The following is a 21,270-nucleotide window of genomic DNA, read 5'->3' on the forward strand; positions in this document are numbered from 1 at the left end:
GGGGGAGCATCACCCCTTTGACTGCTGCCACACTGCTCCCCATGCCCCTTGTCCCTCCCTGCCACCAAAGCAGGTTGTCTTCATGCAGCTACCGGAGCGTGGAGGAGCAGATGCGGTCCCCTCTGCCATGGGCAGGGACCTGAGGAATGTCCCTGTCACATCCGTGTGCTGGCAGGAGCTCCCGTCCCACCTCAGGGACACGGAGAGAAGGGGCTGAAGTTTCTACCGGAGCTGCAGCTGTTTCCTATGGAAACACGGATTGGCCGGGCTGGTGCCTCCGGGATTTCTCCCTGGGTTTCCTGTATTAGCTCTGTGCAAGGAAAAAAAGCCCCTGTTTGAAGTCATAAACACAGCGATGGGTTTGTTCCCACTGCCTGATCCAAGGGAATGTTCTGCCCCGAGCCCAGCATCCGAGCGGGGGGCGAGTGGTGCTGCAGCCCCATCCCGCAGCAGCGCCGGCCACAGATGGTCCTGCAATCACTGCTTGCTTTCCCATCGTGTCTTCCTGGGACATGTGTTTCGTGTTCCCATTCCTCCAGCCTCCCTGGTTTTGTGAATCACACTTCATAAAGCAACGGCTACCTAGGGAACGTGAGGCAGAACATTGGATTCCTCCCCTGCAGAGGAATTTTTCACTAGCGCTGCCACGACCCAGCTCATAAAGCAGCATCCGTGGCTTTAATCCGTATTTAGCAATACAGCCAAGCACACACCTACATCCACCTCTGTCCGTGATAACGCTTGGGCATGGCTTGAACTCTTCCTCCCGTGATGGTCTGCTTGCCTTTAATCCAGGTCTCATTTCCTGGTCCCCACCAAGCTCGTCTCCAGGATAACTCCTTGCCCCTTCATTTTTAGCCTCCATCAACGGATTTGGCTACTGGCGCTTACGTATTCCTCACTAAGGCACTTGAAAGTGTTGAGATGAAGGGTTAAACAAAAGCATAACAGCAGTCCCCTTCCTTCTGCAGTGCACATGGGCTGGGCTTCCCTGGCACCGCTGCTCAGTGGACGACCGGAGCTGACAGAGGCAGCGTCAACTACGACTGAAATCAGACATAAATGAAACCCTCCTAGCAGTAACCAAGCTGAAAACTGCAGATGATTCCCTGAGACACACGCACAGCGCTTTTCCTTTGCCATTTTCCAGGCAGGTAATGAGCTAGGGATGAAACCTCCGGGCTTGGCAGACCCCCCTCATCTACCCCAAATCCCTCCTGGCTTCTTTCGGTGGAAAAAGGGAGTATTTCACTCAACTAAGAATGAGCAAAAGCTGATGTTTAAGCTGAAACCTCAAAGGAAGCTGCCTGTGTAACCACAGCTGGGAAGCTGCATCCCTAAATACTGACAGCCAATTTGCTCTTTTGGTGTAATATAATTCCAAGTCAGTCAATAGAGCTCCACCAGGGATTCATTTGGCCTTTCGTATTTACAGGAGCAGGGAAGAAAAGGAGGGACCACTAAAACCCATCTCTCGTGCCACCGGAGCCAGTGCAGCACCAGCACTTTATATGCTGAGACATGGGGTGGGAGGGGATAACTCAGCTGAGTGGGATTTGGGGATGTTTCCCCAGTTCAGGAGGCGCCTGGAAAAGGTGGAGAACACAGGGATGCAGCTGATGGGCTGGGGTAAAGAAGGGACATGGAGCTGCTGGAGCGAGGCCATGGGGATGCTGCAAGGGCTGGAGCAGCTCTGCTCTGGAGCCAGGCTGAGAGAGCTGGGCTGGGGCAGCCTGGACAAGAGAAGGCTCCTGAAGGGGAGACCTGAGAGCAGCTCCAGTGCCTGAAGGGGCTGCAGGGAACCTGGAGAGGGGCTTGGGACAAGGGCCTGTAGGGACAGGCCAAGGGGAATGGCTTGAACCTGCCCAAGGGGAGACTGAGCTGAGCTCTCAGGCAGAAGCTCTTCCCTGGGAGGGTGCTGAGGCGCTGGCACAGGGTGCCCAGAGAAGCTGTGGCTGCCCCATCCCTGGCAGTGCTCAAGGCCAGGTTGGACACAGGGGCTTGGAGCAAGCTGCTCCAGTGGAAGGGGTCCCTGCCCGTGGCAGGGGTTGGAGCTGGAGGAGCTTTAAGCTCCCTCCCAACCCAAACCAGGCTGGGGTTCTGTGGCTCTTAACCCAGCCCCGGGACCCTCAGCAGACGGGATGGGTTTAACCCCACATGGGGGCTGTTTGGGAAGGTGGGAGCGGGCGATCCTCCCCCTTGCAGTTGCACCGTGCCTTTCCCTTAAGCCAAGTGTTTTCCCGAGGCCCGACCAAGGACCCGGTCAGCGCAGGCTCCTCCAGGCTGCCGCAAGCTGCTTGCTCGGATTGAGCCTGCCGCTAACGCTCCCGTGCCTGCTTGCAGGCTGCCTATGGGATGGGAGCCCCCCATGGGTGCTGCGGGGGTGCGGGAGGCTCTCGGGGCTGCGTTACCAGGCGGGCAGTGCCTCCCCCCTTGTGCTACAACAGGGGGGAGCCTGCGAGCACAGACCCCGCAGCTCGAGGTCCCTTCCTGTCCTCGCAGCGTTCCGGGGGGTGAATTCCTTCCTCTTCTCCCACTTTTCTGTGACTGTTTGAGCTCGCCCCCACCGTTCCGGCCCGCGGGAGGAGCTCTGGGTGTTGCTCTGGGGGTGCACAGTGCAAACACCCCTTCTCCCAGCCGGGGTTGCTGACCTGCAGTGAGCAGGGGGGTGCTGGGGATCTTCCCTTTCTCTCCCGTGGGCCAAATTGAGGTTTTACTCCTGAAACCAAGAGCCAGGAAAAGCAGAGATCCTTTTCCCTGGCATCCCTGTGCTTAGTGGTGACATCCTTTTATCTTAGTGGTGAAATTCTCTTTTCCCTCCCCGGCTCAGCCATTTGTGTCTCCCACCCGTGGAGATGAGGGGTGCAATGGGACAGAACTGGGCCCTGAATCTCTGCTGCTGCCTGGCCCGCGCTGGAGCTGCTCCAGCTCCTCCTATGGCTGTGGGGCTCTGCAACCTCTTGTGCCAAGCGGGACAACCTCAGCAAGTCACTGCTGTAGCCCAGGGATGCGATGGGGAGCGGTGGCTGCTCAGGCAGCAGGCAGCAGAACAGCCCTGGGTGCTGTTCCCTTCCCCAAACCCAGGCCAGGAGTCGGGGTGGGAAGATGCTGTTTTGGGGCTTCAGTGGTTTGGGCTTCCTGGCTAATGAGGAAGGAAAATCCAGCCCCATGTCTGGTCTGTGCCTCTGCACTGACAGGGTGAGGAACAGCAGACACCAGCCACGCTGCGCTGTCATCAGCAGTCAGCATCGGGGGTTTTCCCCTCATCCCTGCAGAAAGGGACGAGGAAAGACCCCACTTCAGAAGAAATCAGTTTCTATAAAGGAGAGGGAGCTTTTTTCACTCGAAAGTGGTGTGCTTCCCACTCTTGTGCAGCTCTAGAGCACACAGTGCTCCATCCTCAACCTGCCCGTGCTCCAGTGCTCTCCTGTTCCAAACAGCCGGAACAGGGAAAGTGGCCTCACCTCCACCTCCACCGCTGCGGGCAGCTGTTAAATGTCTGATATCTGTGCTAACCTTTGGCATCAGTTTGTCCCGAATGCTGTGAAGCTGTAGGCTCATTGCTGATGTTGCAGTGCGGCTTTGGCTGAGCCTAACGCGCATCAGGCACAGCAGCAGGAGCAGGTTGGGGTCTACCAAGGGACTGCTGTGAGGCGTCCCTGCCCACGGCAGGGGGCTGGATCTGGGTGATCTGAAGGTCCTTTCCAACCCAAAGCATTCTGTGAGTCTGTAAGATGTGGGGTTCATTTGTGTGCTGTTTCTTCCTGAAGGGCAAGGGCTCATGTGTGTGTGTGTGTGTGTGTGAGGGAGGTGTTTGACACCGACCCTGTCAGCCCACACCACAAACTGCTGAGCAGGGAGGGCTTTACAAACCACTCCAGCAGCCGGCGCCCGGGATCGAGGTCCCCAAGCCCCTCAACTCCACGTCCCAGCTACTTTCCCCTCTCATGTTCTGCTGTGTCCACGGCGTGTTTGGTAACTGCTCATCTGATCGTGATCTGGGGCGGTCTCACAAACACCCCGTTGCCTGAGCGCTTTCCCACTTGAATGCTGCCTGATGAGCCGGGAAAGCTCGTTGCTCAGGCCCATATAAACACGGGTTATCTTCCGAGCACACTAAACCAGGGGCTCTGTGATGATGGGGAGGTGCAGAAGCCTTGTGGGCTTCCAGGGTTGTAGCTGTTCGGGTTATTCACTTTAGCTCCGTTCCTTTTGCTGCAGCCCCAGTGACTGGTGCTTGTTTTAGGCTTACTTGGATGTCACACTCAGATGCAGCACTCGCTGCTGGGGACTCCTGGGCCAAGCTCTCACCCTCTTCCTGGGCCTCCTCATTGCCTAGGTCACTCCAGAAACACGATGGGAGCACAGTTTATCCTCCCAGCTCACACTCGGTGAGCTCACACTCACATCAGGTGAAAATCACCGATCCCTTTCCTACATGTGCTTCCCTACTGGCAGTCAGCACTGCCAAGCCCGTGTTGTCCATGGGGTTACTCAGTCACCGTGATGGAGCTGCTGCTCCTTGGAGCTGGCAAATACTGGTGGAGAGCGGCTCTCCTCCTCTCCACTGAGGAAGGAGGAGAAACTTCAGCTTCAAGCTCCAGATACAAAGGAAACCACGCGCTGTTGGAGCTGGTGCCTCCAAGCAACTGAGTTTCCCCTCGATCTTCCCCTGCATAGCATTGGGGTCCTGCAAAGATCACAGCAGGGACCGATCTTCTGATCTTGCTCCTGCTTGTGGGATCCTTGCAGACCACAAGTACAAGGCAGTATTTTAGTGGGGCTCCTGCAGTTTAGCTGTATTTCAAGCAGACCCTCGGGACCTGGGGGAGTTTAATGCCTTGTGTGTGCAGTTTTCTCTCCTGGTCCACTTTGGGTTGCTTGTCCCACGTGCTGGTGTCCCGCTTCCAGAAGTTTCCTAGCTTTAAAAGAAATAGGACAACAAAAACCGCCCGTTCCGCAGCTAAGGGAGGAACTTCAGCAGTAGGGGACTGTGGTCCTGCCAAAGCCACCCCATCACTGGTCAAATAACGGCCAGGGCTTGTTGGAGCTCTCTCCTTCGGGTGTTTAAACCCGGTTTTCAGGAGAATATGGAGAGTTCCGGGCACTGTCCTGGCTGGGATGAAGAAATCACTGCTGTGCCTCAGGCCTGTTGGTGGAGCCCATGAAGACCACGTCTGGTGAGGACACAACGTGGTGCAGCAGGGACGGGCTACACGGGGACGCGCTGGGCACCGGGTTACCCCCCACTGGCCTTTTCCCCCGCTGGCGTTGCACCGATGGGGGTTCCGGGGCCGCTCGGAGGGAAGCACCCACACAGCGGGGCCCCGACCTTCACCTACATCGGTGCCTGTGGAACGACGGCCGCGGAGCCCCCGTGTCTTCCCTCCCTCCCTCCTCCCCGGCAGCTCCCGCACCGAGCCCGGGGCTGCACCGCCCCAGAGCCCCCGGGCACAAGGACGCGGTTGCGGGGACCCCGCCGGGATCCCCGCGGGGACGCGGCTCCGGCCCGCGCAGGCCGCCGGTGACCGGGCAGGGGGCGGCCGGTGCCGGCTCCGGGGTGCGGAGGCGGCTCGGGGGCCGCTGGGGAACGGCCGGGGCGGCGCTGCCGGGCGGGAACGGGGCGCGCCTCCCGCGGAGGAGCCCGCGCGGGTCGGGGGCTTCGGCGGTGCCCCCTGGTGCCCGTCCCCCCCGGTGCCGCCCCCCCCCCCCGGCCCGGCCGCGGTACCGGGGACTGGGGGGGAACAGGAGCGGGGGGGGGGGGGGGGGGGGGCGGCACCGGGAGGTAGGGGGGGGGCAGCGGTGGAGGGGGGGGTGAGGGGCGGGGCCAGGCGCGGTGATTGGCCGGTGGCGGCGAGCAGGAGCGCTCTCGATTGGCCGTGGCGGCGGAGCGAGCGGCGGAGCGGCGGGCGGCGATTGGCTTCGGACGAGGAAGTAGGAAGGAGGCCGGAGGGGCGAGCGGCTTGCGGGGAGTTCGCGGCGGTGGCGGCGGTGAGCGGCGCCTCCCCCCCCCCGTCCCCTCCGGCTGCGCCCCGCGGCCCCGGCGCCCGCCCGCTCCCCCCCCTCCGCCGCCCCGGCCTCTGCGCGCCGCCCGCCCGGGCCGCGCCGGATCGCGACGCCCTGCGGCGAGGGCGGGCGGCGGCGGCGGCGCCTCATCCCCATCCCGCAGCCGGAGAGGCGGAGGAGGAGGCGGCGCTGACGCAGCAGCGTGGAGCCCGGGACTCGGGCGCCCCGGCAGCGCTCCCGTCGCTGGATCTCTCCCGAGCCGGGGCCTGCGGCAGCCCCGCGGCACGGCAGCGAGCCCCGGTGAGTCCCCACGCGGCCGCGCACACCGGCCCTGAGCAGCCCGCGGCGCCGCCTCGGACCCTGCGCCCGCCGTGGCTCCGGCGGCCGGGAGCAGGTGCCGCCCCGGCGGGGGTGGGGGGGAGGCCGGGAACTTTTCTCCCCGCCCGCGGGTGAAGACTCCGGAGCCCCGGGAGGGCTCCCGGCGGCGGCGCCCCGCGGGGAAGCGGCCTCGGCGGCAGGTGGGGCCGGGCCGGGCCGGGCCCCCTCAGGTGCGGGCGGCGGTTGGGCGCGCGCGGCGGCCGTTAACTTGCCGGGTCCCGGCGGCGTGAGGCCGAGCCCGGCCCGGGCCCACCCGAGCCCCGTCCCTCGGCTCCTTCGCCGCGGGTCCTCCCGCGGGGCGAGCCCCGGCGGCTCGGCAGGACAAAGGCGGCGGGGCGGGGGCCGGGCCTCCGGGCCGGGGAAGTTGCGGGGGGCCGGTGCGGGCTCGGGTCTGTGCGCTGCGGGGGGGGGGGGTGGGGGGGGTGCGCTCTCGCCCCGGGGGGCCGCGCAGCGGGGACGGGAAGGGTTTGGTTTGTCGCGGCATCGGAGGCGATTCCCGTGGGCTGGCGGGGCCGCTCTCGCCGCTCGCTCCCTGCCGGGGCTCCGGGGCGGCGGCCGACGGCGGAACCGGCTCTGCCCAGCGAGAAGTTTGCCCGGGGCGGGCGGTGCGGGGAGGGTTGCTGTGTGTGTGTGTGTGTGTGGGACGGGACGGGACACACGACCCTGGCCTGGGCGGCCGTTAACGGAGCGGGCGAGTCGTGCGATGTCCCGTGAGGTGTCGCGATGCGCCGGGCGCGCAGGTGGCATCGAGCGGGGCACGGCGGAGGAGTTGGGATCTCCGCGGTGTTCCGCCCGCCCCGGGCCGCGCTTGCCGAGTGTTCCCCGTGGCTCTGGACATGCCCCTGTTCCTGTCGGTAGCTCCCGTGGCCCAGAGCTCGTTTCCTCCTCTCCTTTTGTGTAGCCGTGGCTCCTCATGGAGGCAGCTCCGCTGGCTCCCTCTTTTCCAGCTGCTTCTCCAAGGCGCAGGAGCCAGCACATGTGACTGGGCAGATCTCAGCAGACTGGCGAGTGCTCCCTGGGCTACTGCAGAGAGCAGCCACCGGCACAGGGATGCTCACACCGGGCACGGGGACCCCCTCGCTTCCCTAACAGCAGCCCCCATAACTTGAATGACAGCGTTTGGGATCGGTTCTGTTTGCCTCCTCTTTTATTCCTTACCTCCCCCCCCCCCCTTCCCTTTCCTCTTTCTCTTTCCACGAGTGCTTATCTGAAAGAGGTTCTGGTTTTGTTGTGAAGAATACAGCTGCCCCTGGTGCTCGCTTTCCATCTGAAGTCACCATTGCCAGCACCTCGAAGCAAAAGGCTTTTTGCTCGCCTGGTTAATTGATCTGTCCATCAGTTTGCCACAATTAGGGAGCTTTTGCTCCAGCCTGTTGGGCTCGGGGTGATCTTTGGTGCTGCGGTTGCAGGGTTGTGTTCTAGGGGCTTGTTTTAAGGGTTTCAGCCCTTATAGTTGTGAGAGGGAGCATGACACGAGCTGGGTGATAGACGGATGCGTTTGAAATCTTAATGTGATTTAAATGCCAGCACGCTACTGATGGCTTTAACAGAAATACCCTGCTAACATATTCATCTGGAGCCATCCTTCATGTTTGTCATGTCCTGGCTACCTGAGTCCTTCTCCAGCTTCAGCTGGAACTGCCTAAATATTTGCTCACGATAGGAAGCTGCGTGTTAGTGTGATTTAACAGGACAGTTTGGATTGAAGCATTGATTTCTGTTTGTTTTCCCAATGAATTCAGTGCAGCGTTTTTAAACAGAGCAGCGGTGTAGACTTTGCAGCTGCTCTGCTCGGGCAGAACTGTGTTGCCGCCATGTGAAGCGGAGCATCACTTACAGCTGCAAATCCACCAGGAAACACCAAACCTGCGGGTGGAAGTCAGTCCTCCCTCTTTGTGAGGGGTGCATCCTTTCGGGGTGCTCTGTGTGCTGTGGTTTGGCGGTGACAGTTGCACAGAACAATATAATGCCACTTAGAAGTGTGGCTTTTGGGGGGAAACCGGTCACAGCCTCGCTCCTGTGGCAGGAGTGTTGTTATTTCCGAAGCCACTGAGGTTTTTCCATCCAGCTCCACCGGTTGGTCCGATGGTGGTGCTCTGTCCTTCTTGCCAGGCATCTGCATCCCCTTTCTGCCCAACAGCCTTATTTAGTTGGGGTTATTTGCCCTCTCTGGGCAGAATCTGAGCCTATTCTGTTAGCTCTGAGGGTGTGAAGTGCGGCTGCACAGCCGGTGGGACACGTGTGCTGGTGCAGTCTGTGGGTATGATTTAGATAGCACTTGGTGATGATCTGGGGGGAAATACCCCTTTCAGCAGATGCTACTGCCATAGTACTGCAGTGCTGAAAACAAGCCCTTGGGAGCAAATCCATCCGAAGTAAACAGCTGAAAAATAATGAGGCATCATAGGCAAAGGCACATGTACTGTTTGGATTAGGAGGAAATGAATGATTACATCTGGGGGGGCTACAATCCAGAGGTGTGCTCCGATGGGCAAATAGTCCATCCAAAAGCCCTTTCTGCCTTATCTACTACTCGATTAACCCTGGTGATACACCCCATGGAAGTAACAAAAGGAACAACCCCTGCTTCATGCGCAGCCACCCGAACTAATCAAGTCCCAGGTATCATATTGTTCCCAATACATGAAACAGCAGGGAAGTACAGAAAAAACCCACCCAAAATAAACCCTCCAAAGCAGTTGTAAAACTAAAAATAGCTTTGGACACGAGCTGGTGCTCTGTGCCATCGGCTCTCGGGGCCAGCACAGCGTGTGTGTGACACCAGGGACACTTGATGGTCCCTGCCCTCTGGTCTGCTTCGCCTCAGAGCCTGGCTGTGAGCTGCTGGGTAGCTTCGTGGCTGTGGATTTGTGTCTGCTGGTATTGCCTCAGAGTGGAAGGCTGGGGAGTGGTTGGAGCTTGTGAATGCAAACTGTATTTAAAGGGGAAGAAAGAAAAGAGGGAGGCTTTGCAGGCAGGCCCTGGGGGAACTGTGCTCTTTGCTTCAGCATCATGGCCCTAAGGCTTGGGGGAAGGAGAGGTGTCTGCAGAATCGCTCATTGCTGTCTGGCACAGCCATCTCCTTCTCATTTGGACCAAAGGCAGGGGTTTAGTGGCAAAAAATCACAGGGTCATGGAGTGGGTTGGTGGGGACCTTGAAGCTCATCCAGTTCCACCCCCTGCCATGGTCAGGGACACCTTCCACTAGATCAGGTTGCTCCAAGCCCCATCCAGCCTGGCCTTGGACGCTGATGGGGACGGGGTAGATTAAAACTCATGGCCAGGTTGCTGCTCTGAGTGAATGAGTTGGCTGTTACAAGATTATTACAGTATAAGCTTTCACACTTGCAGCCCCCGCACCAGCAACCAGTATTCTTCAAACAGGGAAAATGCACTTAAATGTAATACTGCTACTTTTCTTTCTTAAGACAGAAAGAAATGTGATTGTGTGGGACAATGCAATAGGCCTTTATCCACTTAGTGTCCAGGGTTGATATTCTAGCATGAAGCTTTATTATAGAAACATAGACTAAAGTGGAGTCGCAGTGATGTTTCACCTGAGAGTATAAAACATCTTATAGAAGGACAGCACAGTGGAAATCTTTATCTTGCTGTAAAGAGAAAGGAGGGACTGATGTTATCATTGAAAAGCCAAACCAAAGGATGTCATTAAGGAGAATAAGTCTAAATGTGATTTAAAAGTCATCATTTTGCCCATTCGCTGTCCCCTGTCAATATTTGTGCCATTGGAATTTAATTCATCTGTTACGTGTTATTTCGTGTCGGCAATGGGGGTGAAAACCCACATGAAATAGAGCGAGCATGGAGAGCTGGTGCGATGTGAAGTGCAGCCAGCTGGGTGAAGAGAGCAGCCGGAACCTGTCGTACAAGGCTCTGAGCTGTCAATATTCCAGTAATATCATTTACAAAGAATATTTCCAGTTAAATTGTGCTGGAAGCCCCTCAGGTGGGTTCGGCAGTGCTGGGCGCTGCTGCTGGCCATGGGCAGCTGAAAATGAAGATAACTTGTCTGGAGAAGGAAATGTATTTCTCACATTCCCCTAATCACCCAATCCCAGACTAGTTCATCTCGGAAGGGACCTTAAAGCTCCTCCAGCTCCAGCCCCTGCCACGGGCAGGGACCCCTTCCACTGGAGCAGCTTGCTCCAAGCCCCTGTGTCCAACCTGGCCTTGAACACTGCCAGGGATGGGGCAGCCACAGCTTCTCTGGGCACCCTGTGCCAGCGCCTCAGCACCCTCCCAGGGAAGAGCTTCTGCCTAAGAGCTCAGCTCAGTCTCCCCTCTGGCAGGTTCAAGCCATTCCCCTTGGCCTGTCCCTACATCCCTTGTCCCAAGCCCCTCTCCAGCTTTCCTGCAGCCCCTTCAGGCACTGGAGCTGCTCTCAGGTCTCCCCTTCAGGAGCCTTCTCTTGTCCAGGCTGCCCCAGCCCAGCTCTCTCAGCCTGGCTCCAGAGCAGAGCTGCTCCAGCCCTCGCAGCAGCTCCATGGCCTCCTCTGGCCTCGCTCCATCAGCTCCAGGTCCCTCTGGTGCTGTTGCCCCAGAGCTGGGTCAGGACTGCGGGGGGGTTTAATCCTAACCCTCGACCTGCTGCTGCTCAGGTTCCTTATCACTGATATACATTGAATTTCATGGAGTCTTCCGGCCAGGGTGTGTGGTCATTAACTCGAGGTGAGTCAAAGCTAAGCTGAGGGACACTTCTCATTCTTGCCTCAGTTCCCCCAGGTGTGACCCTGCTCGCTACTGACGCAGCTGTTAAACGTCCTCTCGGTGATGTGCCACCGAACCAGTCTTTCCTCAGCCAGCTAAAAGCCTTGGGAAGGCGCGGTTTAATACTCCGTAAGCCCCGTGGCACGGAGCGCTCCCACTTGGTGCCTGAGCTGTGCCGGTAGCAGTGGAGTCTAGCAAATAAACACCTATTAAGCTGGGGAAGGAATGTGTGTCAGCTCCCGGAGAGCACAGCGTGCTCAGGGCTTTACGTGCTCGCTTTTCACACGTGGCAGGGCTGGGAATGCTGCTTTTATCACCTTTCCTTACCCTTCTGACCTGGGCTGTAGGTGCATCTTCAGTGAAGATGCTCCGTTGAGTTCTTGCGGGGGGCTGCCTTCAATCATGCCTTTTGTAAGGCTCCTTCCTTTGCTGTTTCAATGTCCCAGTGCGTTTAGAGATGGGCAGTCCAGGGGTTTGAGGGGTGTTTACTGCAACACGTGCAGCCACGCACGAGGATGGAGAAGGCTGGTGGCAGCTCAGCTCAGCTCATCACTGGCCCATTGAGTCTCACACCAGTGCTGGAGACCAGCCTGGTGCGGGGAGGCTTTGGGATGCCCGTGTTGTGGCTGTAACCTGCTGCTCAGCTGTGTGTTAGGGATGAAAGCGCTTCCAGAAGCTGCCTGGGGAGCAGGCGGGCTCCTGGGTGCCTGAGCGGAGTGGTTCGGGCATGGTGTTAAACGTGTTGTGGTCAGGACTAAGATGATGCTTCCTTCAGCTTAGGGCTGTCAGCTGCTGTGCTCCTCGTGTCCCCCTTCTCTCAAACAAAGGTGTGACTAAACACGATGATTTTTATATCTCCCCCCCCTCCCCTCCCTTTGTAAGCCACATCCCAGGAGTGCTTGTGGCACCCATTGTTCTTCAAGGCAGGTTTCTGAAGGGCTTTCTCATGTTTTGAAACCACGCAGCTTGCCCAGCTCAGCAGGCTTGGTTATTTGTATTTAAATAGAAGCTCCTGGCTTTTAGCGACTGCATCTCTATCAATATTTCAACTTATTTACGATGCTCTTAGAAATAAAAAGGAGGCATTTTCTGGCATCGATTTGAATAAAACCGCTTTGCTGGCAGCTTAGGCTTTTTCTTTTTTTTTTTTTTCTCCCCAGCATCTGAATTACCGTCCTTTAACTAAAACCCCAGTGCTGGGGGAGGCATCGCGATCCACGGGCATCGCTGCTTCCTACGTACACGGTGCATGGCTCTATTGTTCCTGGCCGTGGCCTGTGTAAAGCACTGGAACAGCGAGCTTTAGCCTGCCTCTCCGCAGCACCGCGGTGTCCTCTGCCGCTTGTCTTCAGTGGGGCTCGGAGCGCAGAGGACCTGGACTGAAGGCTTAAACAGGCAGCGGGGAGAGGAAGGGGGGGAGCGGGGTCGAGTTGCCTTTGGCAGGCGGGGAGGGACGAGGCGCCGGTGCGGGCGGGCGGCTGCGGCAGCCGCCCCTTGCCGGAGCCCAGGCGGATGCTGCCCGGGCCGGGCAGCGCCGTCCTCAGCGCCGGCTCCGCGCCGGGGAAGTTCCTTCAAGTCCGGAGGCTGTGGATGGAGGTCGGGAGGGGGGGGGTGGCCTTGCGGGTTTAGCGCTGTGAATCCCATCGGAAGGATGGAGAGGGGCATCGAGGCTTCCCCCTCCGTGGGAGGAAGGATGGAGAGGCAGCGGGGGAACGCAGGCGGTGAGGGCTGAGCAGCAGTGATCACATCGTGATAAACAGGGGAGATTTGGGAGGCGGAGGAGGAGGAGAGCAGAGGCTTGGGAAGGAAATGAGCGGGCAGCAGGAGGTTTGGGCTTGGTTTAATTTCAAACGCAGCAACTACAAGCCAGATGCAAGAGGCGGGTTTGGTTTGGGTTCTTTGTTTAGTTTGGGCAAAGTCGGTTCAAGGAAGCCAGGTTGGAGGTGGTTCAGAGTAAGGAGATGCAGCAGAACTGCCCAGGGTGAGCAGGGCAGCGAAGGAGGAGGCTGTGGCAGCTGTAATCATGTAGATCGTGTACAGAGAGGAGGATTCCTCCTGAAAACCCTGGCCGAGCTGCAGGTGATGGGACAGGTAGGGAAAACACTGGCAGCTCAGACAGGTGATTCCCAACCTGGGCATTCCTTGGGTTGCAGCAAATTGCACAAGCCAGGGAAGTGACCCAGGCGTTCTGGGGCTTTGTGCAGTAGACAGTCACTTTATAACCCCAACTCCTGCACACCCCTAATTACCTGGAAGTGGGACATAAAAACCCCAGCGTGTCCTGGGTAGTGCCTGGTGAGGCAGAGTGCGGAAGCGCTGTCTGCCCCCCCTTTCCCTCCTGAGAGCTCCATCATCTCGGCTCTCCCTTTCTTACGTGCTGGATTCCATGAAAGATCTCTAGGGACGCAGTGATTTGGGTTTTCTGCTGTGTCCTGGTTGGAAAGAGGCGACTCCTTTCAAATCCCATTAGAGCAGTGTGATTGGGAAAGCCTTCCGTACAAAGCCATTTTCCTTTCTTGCCGTTTCCCTTTCTTCCCATGCAGCGGAAGAAGAGCCAGGGAATAATTCCCACTTCAGCATAAATTACCAGCTTGGCTGAAATCACAGTCCTGACACCTCTGGGGCTCTGGAGGTGTGATTAAAACCTTCCCCTCTCCGTGCTGGGAAGAAGGAGCTGTGGGTCAGCATCGATCCTTCGGAATAACTTCAGGCTGGTGCTGAAGTCTGTGATGCGGAGAGCGTGATTACAGGGCAGACCAGGCATTGCTACCTGCAGAAGGCACTTGCCTGCACTCAGAATGTGTGATTTCCGTCATTCCTCCTGCCTGAAACCACTGATGAGCTTAAGAACTCCTCTGTTTTCTTAACAAAGATGCGGTCCTTCCCTCCAGACAAAACTGCTGTCGCGTGCTGGGCCCGATGCTTTCACTCCAACACAATGGCTCATCGCTGACCTTGCCTGCGATGCCACCTCAAAGCTCATTGCTAAGTAATGAGGCGATCCTTAACCTTTCCCCAAAGTTTGGGGACCTCGGGGAGGGTGGGGTTTGCATTGCTAAGTGATGCCTCCCAAGACTCGGCCTTGGATTTGAGGCACGGGGCTGTTCCAAACTCCATCTGTCCACTCGGTGAATGTCAGTCCAATTTAAGCTTACATATGTTTCCAAGGAAACCATCAGAGGCGATGGTGAGGAATGGACCACGGAGGGTGGGGATGCCAGCCCCACAGCAGCTTCCTGCTTCCCGGTACTTTACCATGACTAAACCCTCCTTGACTGTAATAGCCCCGTATAGAGCCGTGGTTGGAGTGCTTGGAGCTGGTAGAGTTCCTCTTGGAAGGGTCTGTTGTGTGTAAATGAAACCTGGGCAATTTAAAAGCACAAGAAGAAGGGGAAAAGTGGTTCCAGGTGCTGCCCCCGAGGTCTCATTCCACCTCTTGGGAGCTTTGCACTTTCCCGTACAGATCCTGGGTTTGTATTAGAGCTTTGCACTTTCCCATATAGATCCTGGGTTTGTATTAGAGCTTTGCACTTTCCCATATAGATCCTGGGTTTGTATTAGAGCTTTACACTTTCCCATATAGATCCTGGGTTTGTATTAGAGCTTTGCACTTTCCCATATAGATCCTGGGTTTGTATTAGAGCTTTGCACTTTCCCATATAGATCCTGGGTTTGTATTAGAGCTTTGCACTTTCCCATATAGATCCTGGGTTTGTGTTAGAGCTTTGCACTTTCCCATATAGATCCTGGGTTTGTATTAGAGCTTTGCACTTTCCCATATAGATCCTGGGTTTGTATTAGAGCTTTACGCTTTCCCATATAGATCCTGGGTTTGTATTAGAGCTTTACGCTTTCCCATATAGATCCTGGGTTTGTATTAGAGCTTTACACTTTCCCATACAGATCCTGGGTTTGTATTAGAGCTTTACACTTTCCCATATAGGTCCTGGGTTTGTATTAGAGCTTTACACTTTCCCATATAGATCCTGGGTTTGTATTAGAGCTTTGCAGTTTCCCATATAGATCCTGGGTTTGTATTAGAGCTTTACGCTTTCCCATATAGATCCTGGGTTTGTATTAGAGCTTTACACTTTCCCATATAGGTCCTGGGTTTGTATTAGAGCTTTGCACTTTCCCATATAGATCCTGGGTTTGTATTAGAGCTTTGCACTTTCCCATATAGATCCTGGGTTTGTGTTAGAGCTTTACACTTTCCCATATAGATCCTGGGTTTGTATTAGAGCTTTGCACTTTCCCATATAGATCCTGGGTTTGTATTAGAGCTTTGCACTTTCCCATATAGGTCCTGGGTTTGTATTAGAGCTTTGCACTTTCCCATATAGATCCTGGGTTTGTGTTAGAGCTTTACACTTTCCCATATAGGTCCTGGGTTTGTATTAGAGCTTTACACTTTCCCATATAGATCCTGGGTTTGTATTAGAGCTTTACACTTTCCCATATAGGTCCTGGGTTTGTATTAGAGCTTTACACTTTCCCATATTGGTCCTGGGTTTGTGTAGTGTGATCCTCCTTGATCCTCCTTTTCTTTCTTTCCTAGCAGGCTGGCAAACTCGTGCAGTGTATAAAAACCTGCCCAGCCCCTCAGCTGAACAAAGCAAGCTGTAAATGCCAGCTCCCTGTTTAGAAGTCTTTATTTGGGGGGGGGGAATCTCAATATACGTCTATAAATTGGAAGCCTTTAGGTAAATGGACGATCAGTGTCATGACCACGTTAAAAAGGCAATCAAGCCTCCTGCTGCTGCGCCCTGGTGTGTCCCTGCGCTGTTCCGGGGGCAGCAGTAGGGATTGCAGTGCCCTGGTGTGTCCCTGCCCTGTTCCGGGGGCAGCAGTAGGGATTGCAGTGCCCTGGTGTGTCCCTGCGCTGTTCCGGGGGCAGCAGTAGGGATTGCAGTGCCCTGGTGTGTCCCTGCCCTGTTCCGGGGGCAGCAGTAGGGATTGCAGTGCCCTGGTGTGTCCCTGCGCTGTTCCGGGGGCAGCAGTAGGGATCGCAGTGCCCTGGTGTGTCCCTGCGCTGTTCCGGGGGCAGCAGTAGGGATGTGCATTGCCTGAGGAGCAAGGAAGCAGCGGAATATTCGGCTATGGGCTTGATCCCTCAGCCCAGTGAAGGTGCTGCCGTGCCCCGAGGGCTCAGCTTTTATCTGAAGGGTGAGAGTTCCCAAGCACTTCCCAGGCTCAGCCCTTTAGAGATGGGAAAGGAAGCCTGTAAGGTTAAAGGGAGCGGATCCCAGGGCAGCAGAGAGCAGACACAGCTCGTGCCGTGTCCACAGGGCTCTGGGAAGCATCACTGAGCTCTGCACGGCAAAGCTCTGAGCGGGGTGGGAAGCAGCGGGGCTGGAGTCTGAGGGGCAGAGTTTGTGCTTGGTTTCTGGTTAGAAGAAATGGGGGTGTTCTTCTCCCCATTTAGGTGACTTCATCTTTAATTGAGAGGTTAAATTCTGGAGAAGGCAGGCTTGTCACTCTGCCTCCCTTCCCAAGGAGCAGTGTTCCTGCCTGTTAATGCAGCCGTTAAACAGGACATTTATCTCAGTTATTGAAATGGGCTGTGAGGTTCTCACTCTGGAGCTCTAAACCAGGACATTAGCTGTCTTTTTAGTTTAAAGAATGCTGCTGGCACGCTTGGGCTTCACATGCTTTACAGTGACAAACAGCTGAAGGAGGAGCTGAGATTCTGCTACCCGGGGATATCCTGCATGGGTCTGTTGTATCCTTGTGCCTTGTACCGGTGAGATGAGGCAGGAACTCCTCGGCTCAGGGCTCCTTGCAGCTGTTGTCCAGCGTCAGATCCCCTTTGGATCCAGCCTCCTGGGATGTGGACTGCCGGCAGCAAGGCTGGCCCTGGGGAGGCGGGTATCCAGGTGCTGGGAATTGGCCTTGGGGCTGAGGCTCGTGGTTGTGGCCGTTGGTGGAGGGGACTTCGCAGCGCATAGCTCCTTATCAGCTGTTTACCCTCTGCATGCGGGCACAGCATGGGAAAGCAGAGCTTGCTGAGGCAGCCTGGTGTCTTCAGCAGCTCCTCCCTGCTCTTCTGGTGCTGAACGGGTACCTGCAGGCATCTCCTACTGCCACTTGGGCTCCGGTTCATGTGGGTACCTGTGGACATCTCCTACTGCCACCTGGGCTCTGGCTCATCTGGGAACCTGTGAGCATCTCCTGCTGCCACTTGGGCTCCGGTTCATGTGGGTACCTGTGGACATCTCCTACTGCCACCTGGGCTCCGGTTCATGTGGGTACCTGTGGACATCTCCTACTGCCACTTGGGCTCCGGTTCATGTGGGTACCTGTGGACATCTCCTACTGCCACCTGGGCTCCGGTTCATGTGGGTACCTGTGGACATCTCCTACTGCCACTTGGGCTCCGGTTCATGAGGGTACCTGTGGACATCTCCTACTGCCACTTGGGCTCCTGTTCATCTGGCAGCTCCTACAGCTGCAGACATCCCTCTATGGCCTCGCTGGTCAGATGACCATGGGCTAGCTTTGGCTTTGCCTGCCTGTCCCCCAGCCTGCTGTATGTGTAGCTCTGAACTGTTTGCACCTTTACCCTGGTACTCTTGTGCTGGTGACTTGGATGTATGAGGGTGTATTCCCCGTCCATCTGCTCCATGTGTGGAACACCTTGATGATCTCAAATCCTGGGGATAACAGCAATGACCTTTTTGTTTCTCCACTCAACAAGTGCTAAGAGGTCCTCAAAAGTTTTGTTCTTTATTCCCCATTACAAATACATTCTCTTTGAAGCCAGAGTTGGAGGGAGCACCAAGCTGGAGGAGGTTGGTGTTCTCAGACCATCAGAGGAAGGGGTGAAGAGCAGCTTGCTGAGCACTTGTAGGACTCTTGTATCCGGTACTCAGCACGCTCAGATGCGGCTGCCCCATCCCTGGCAGTGTTCAAAGCCAGGTTGGACACAGGGGCTTGGAGCAAGCTCCTCTAGTGGAAGGGTCCCTGCCCATGGCAGGGGTTGGAACTGGGTGAGCTGTGAGGTCCTTTCCAACCCAAGCCAGTCTCTGAATCTTTGATTCATGTCTACCTGTGTATAGAAAAGCTTGAAACAGTTGTCGTCCCCCTGCTGTGGGGCAGGGGGTGAGCTGAGCCAAAACCTCTCTGGCAGACGTTCTTCTGACCGTTTCTTTTAATCTCAACTTCTTCAGGCTTTCTCCTGCCTTTTCTCGCCCAGCGGGAGGGAAAGCTGTAATAAAAAGCTTCTAAGTCTCCCTAAGTGCAGTTTAAATCCTTTCCTTCTCCTCTCATTCCCTGGAGGAAGCCCTATCACCGTCTTCTTCCATCCTGTATTCAGCACAGCGTGGAAGGCCATGGGCCAGCTGGAGCTGGCTCCGGGCTGGACTCCTTCCATGTGTCTGACACGCAGCTCTGGGCTCCTGTTGACTCCTCCAGCTCCTGCTCCTCGCTGCACCTTGGCTGCCTTCTGGATCGTGCCACCTTGCTGCCTGCTGCCCGCTCCACACTGGATGATTCTGCTGCTGATTCCCGCCTGTCTGGTGTTCAGGTTGGGTGTTTGTCCCTGGTGGGGGGCTCTGAGTTAGGTTCTGTAGCTGTCTCTCTGGTCCATGAGGGCGGTGTGCGGACCCATAGCTTGCCTTCTGACTTGCCGTCTCCCCCAGGTGTTACCAGCAAGTGAGCCTGTGACTTGCTACTAAAACACTGCATGACCTGCTAATAAACTATTGAGTAACGTCAGGCCTGCATCCAGGGAGCCTCCTAGGTCTGTTGTTGGGGTTTGTCATGGGGTCACTGGATTGGAGGAAAGGCCCCATTTGAGTCTACCTTAGGGTGGCTTTCTTTAAGCCATGTATGTGGAAGATGTCCCTGCCCTTGGCAGGGGGTTGGAACAAGATGATAGTTAAGGTCCCTTCCAACCCAGCCCAGTCTGGGATTTAGCCTGGAGAAGAGAAGGCTGCGGGGAGACCTCAGAGCAGCTTCCAGTGTCTGAAGGGGGCCTATAGGGATACTGGAGGGACTCCTCATTAGGGACTGCAGTGACAGGACAAGGGGTAACGGGTTCAAACTGAAACAGGGGAAGTTTAGATTGGATCTAAGGAGGAAATTCTTTCCTGTGAGGGTGCTGAGGCACTGGAATGGGTTGCCCAGGGAGGTTGTGAATGCTCCATCCCTGGCAGTGTTCAAGGCCAGCTTGGACAGAGCCTTGGGTGCCATGGTTTAGTGTGAGGTGTCCCTGGCCATGGCAGGGGGGTTGGAACTGGATGATCTTAAGGTCCTTTCCAACCCTGACTGCTCTATGATTCTATATATCCCTGGCTGGCTCCCGGGAAACAGCAGGAACAGCTGAGGAGCAAACCCCAGCACTTTATTCCTTGTTCGCAATGGTTCCTGGTTTTTAAGTCAGCTTTTCCTCCCGCAGCTGGGCAGACGCCACACAAGGTAAGCGGTGCTTTGGGCTGATGCAGTTTCAATGGTTGCCTCGCTTGGAGAGCTGTGTGTTTAATTGCTCCCTTTCTGAGCGGCCAGAGAGCGTCACGCCTGTGTAGGCAGATAAATGAAATCAATGAGTGGATAGAAACCAGACTGCTCCCAGCGCGGGCCTGCGAGTGCTGTCCGGTCCACGTCAGGGTGCTGCGTGGTGCCACGACGGACCAAGCCTGGGGCACAAGCAGATGTGTGTGTTTAAATGTTCCCCTGATGAGATGCGAAAGGATGAAGGAGCTGGGGCAGCTTCTAATGGGACTTAAATGGGCTCTCGTGGAAGCAGCGTTTCAGTGATGGGGCTTCTCGGTTTTGAGAGTGGCTGAATTGCTCGTGTTGGGCTTGTGGTTTCTGTTGGTTTAATACCACTTAACAGTTCTTGTTGGAAGATAGGCTGAGAAAATTGGGGCTGTTCAGCTTGGAGAAGAGAAACTGCGTGGGGACCTCAGAGCAGCTTCCAGTGTCTGAAGGGGGCTATAGGGACACTAGGGAGGGACTCTTCATTAGGGACTGCAGTGACAGGACAAGGGGGAACGGGTTAAAACTGAAACAGGGGAAGTTTAGATTGGATCTAAGGAGGAAATTCTTTCCTGTAAGGGTGCTGAGGCACTGGAATGGGTTGCCCAGGGAGGTTGTGAATGCTCCATCCCTGGCAGTGTTCAGGGCCAGGTTGGACAGAGCCTTGGGTGCCATGGTTTAGTGTGAGGTGTCCCTGCCCATGGCAGGGCGTTGGAACTGGATGATTTTCAGGTCCTTTCCAACCCTGACTGCTCTATGGTACATAACAACATCCAACTGTCCTGCGAGAGAGTTGGCTGCCGACCACATCATGCTGGCTGCTGGGCACCAAAAATGCTCTTCTGGCTCTGCGTGGGACCTCTGGCAATGCAGACGTTGAGTCCCTCTGCTTTCCAGGGCTAAAATGATCCAAAGGAAGTTTGTGCAGGGGTCCCTCTGCCCTGGCCAGGAGTGGTGTGGCAGCAGCCGTGGTGTTGGAGGTGGTGAATGGCCCATGTGCAGTGCTTGGGTTCCTCCAGCCCAGCTCCTGGACCTCCAGTAACTGTGGGAAGAGGCAGTGCTGGGCACTTCAGGACTTCAAGTGCTCATTGCTTAGTAGTGCTTAGTAATGAGAAGTGTAATTGCCAAGCAATTAACTGTAAGCACTTCATGGCTGGTGGAGGTTCAGGCTGCTCTGGCAGAGACGTCAGTAACTTCGGGTGTCAGCCTGAACTCTCATCCATCTGCCTGCACGCGTGGGGCTTCCCACGTGCTCCCCCTTGACTCGTGAGAGCCCACTTGCAGCCCTGGGGGCAGTTCTGGTGTCCTCAGCATCAGGAGGACCTGGAGCTGTTGGAGCAAGGCCACGAGGATGGGCAGGAGCTGGAGCAGCTCCTGTATGGGGACAGGCTGAGAACACTGGGGCTGGAGAAGAGAAGCTGCGTGGAGAGCTCAGAGGGGGCTATAGGGATGCTGGGGAGGGACTCTTCATCAGGGACTGCAGCGACAGGACAAGGGGTAACGGGTTCAAACTGAAACAGGGGAAGTTCGGGTTGGAGACAAGGCAGAAGCTCTTCCCTGGGAGGGTGCTGAGGCGCTGGCACAGGGTGCCCAGAGAAGCTGTGGCTGCCCCATCCCTGGCAGTGCTCAAGGCCAGGTTGGACACAGGGGCTTGGAGCAAGCTGCTCCAGTGGAAGGGGT

General features: G+C 56.5%; 2 protein-coding genes across 2 annotated transcripts in view; one reads left to right on the plus strand and one right to left on the minus strand.

Annotated features, from left to right (window-relative positions):
• Positions 1–5,334: 5,334 nt before the first annotated feature.
• On the minus strand, positions 5,335–7,362 carry LOC133268070 (basic proline-rich protein-like). Its single transcript, XM_061450919.1, has one exon. It carries the CDS (start codon positions 7,360–7,362, stop codon positions 5,335–5,337), a length of 2,028 nt encoding a protein of 675 aa, XP_061306903.1.
• The window catches only part of BAHD1 (bromo adjacent homology domain containing 1), a 41,256-nt gene continuing 26,066 nt past the window's right edge, over positions 6,081–21,270 (plus strand). The window contains exon 1 of the mRNA XM_061450973.1: positions 6,081–6,306. The gene's annotated coding sequence lies outside the window, so the exon portion shown is untranslated. The remainder of the gene's footprint in view (positions 6,307–21,270) is intronic.

This window comes from Pezoporus flaviventris, unplaced genomic scaffold, assembly GCF_033815535.1.
Source record: "Pezoporus flaviventris isolate CSIRO_AGI_PZ_B2104156 unplaced genomic scaffold, CSIRO_AGI_Pfla_v1 ptg000012l, whole genome shotgun sequence".
Taxonomy (NCBI): Eukaryota; Metazoa; Chordata; class Aves; order Psittaciformes; family Psittacidae; genus Pezoporus; species Pezoporus flaviventris.

Excerpts from the sequence above, each read along its gene's own strand:
- LOC133268070 (XM_061450919.1), bottom strand. The coding sequence starts at position 7,362 with ATGTGCTGGCTCCTGCGCCTTGGAGAAGCAGCTGGAAAAGAGGGAGCC.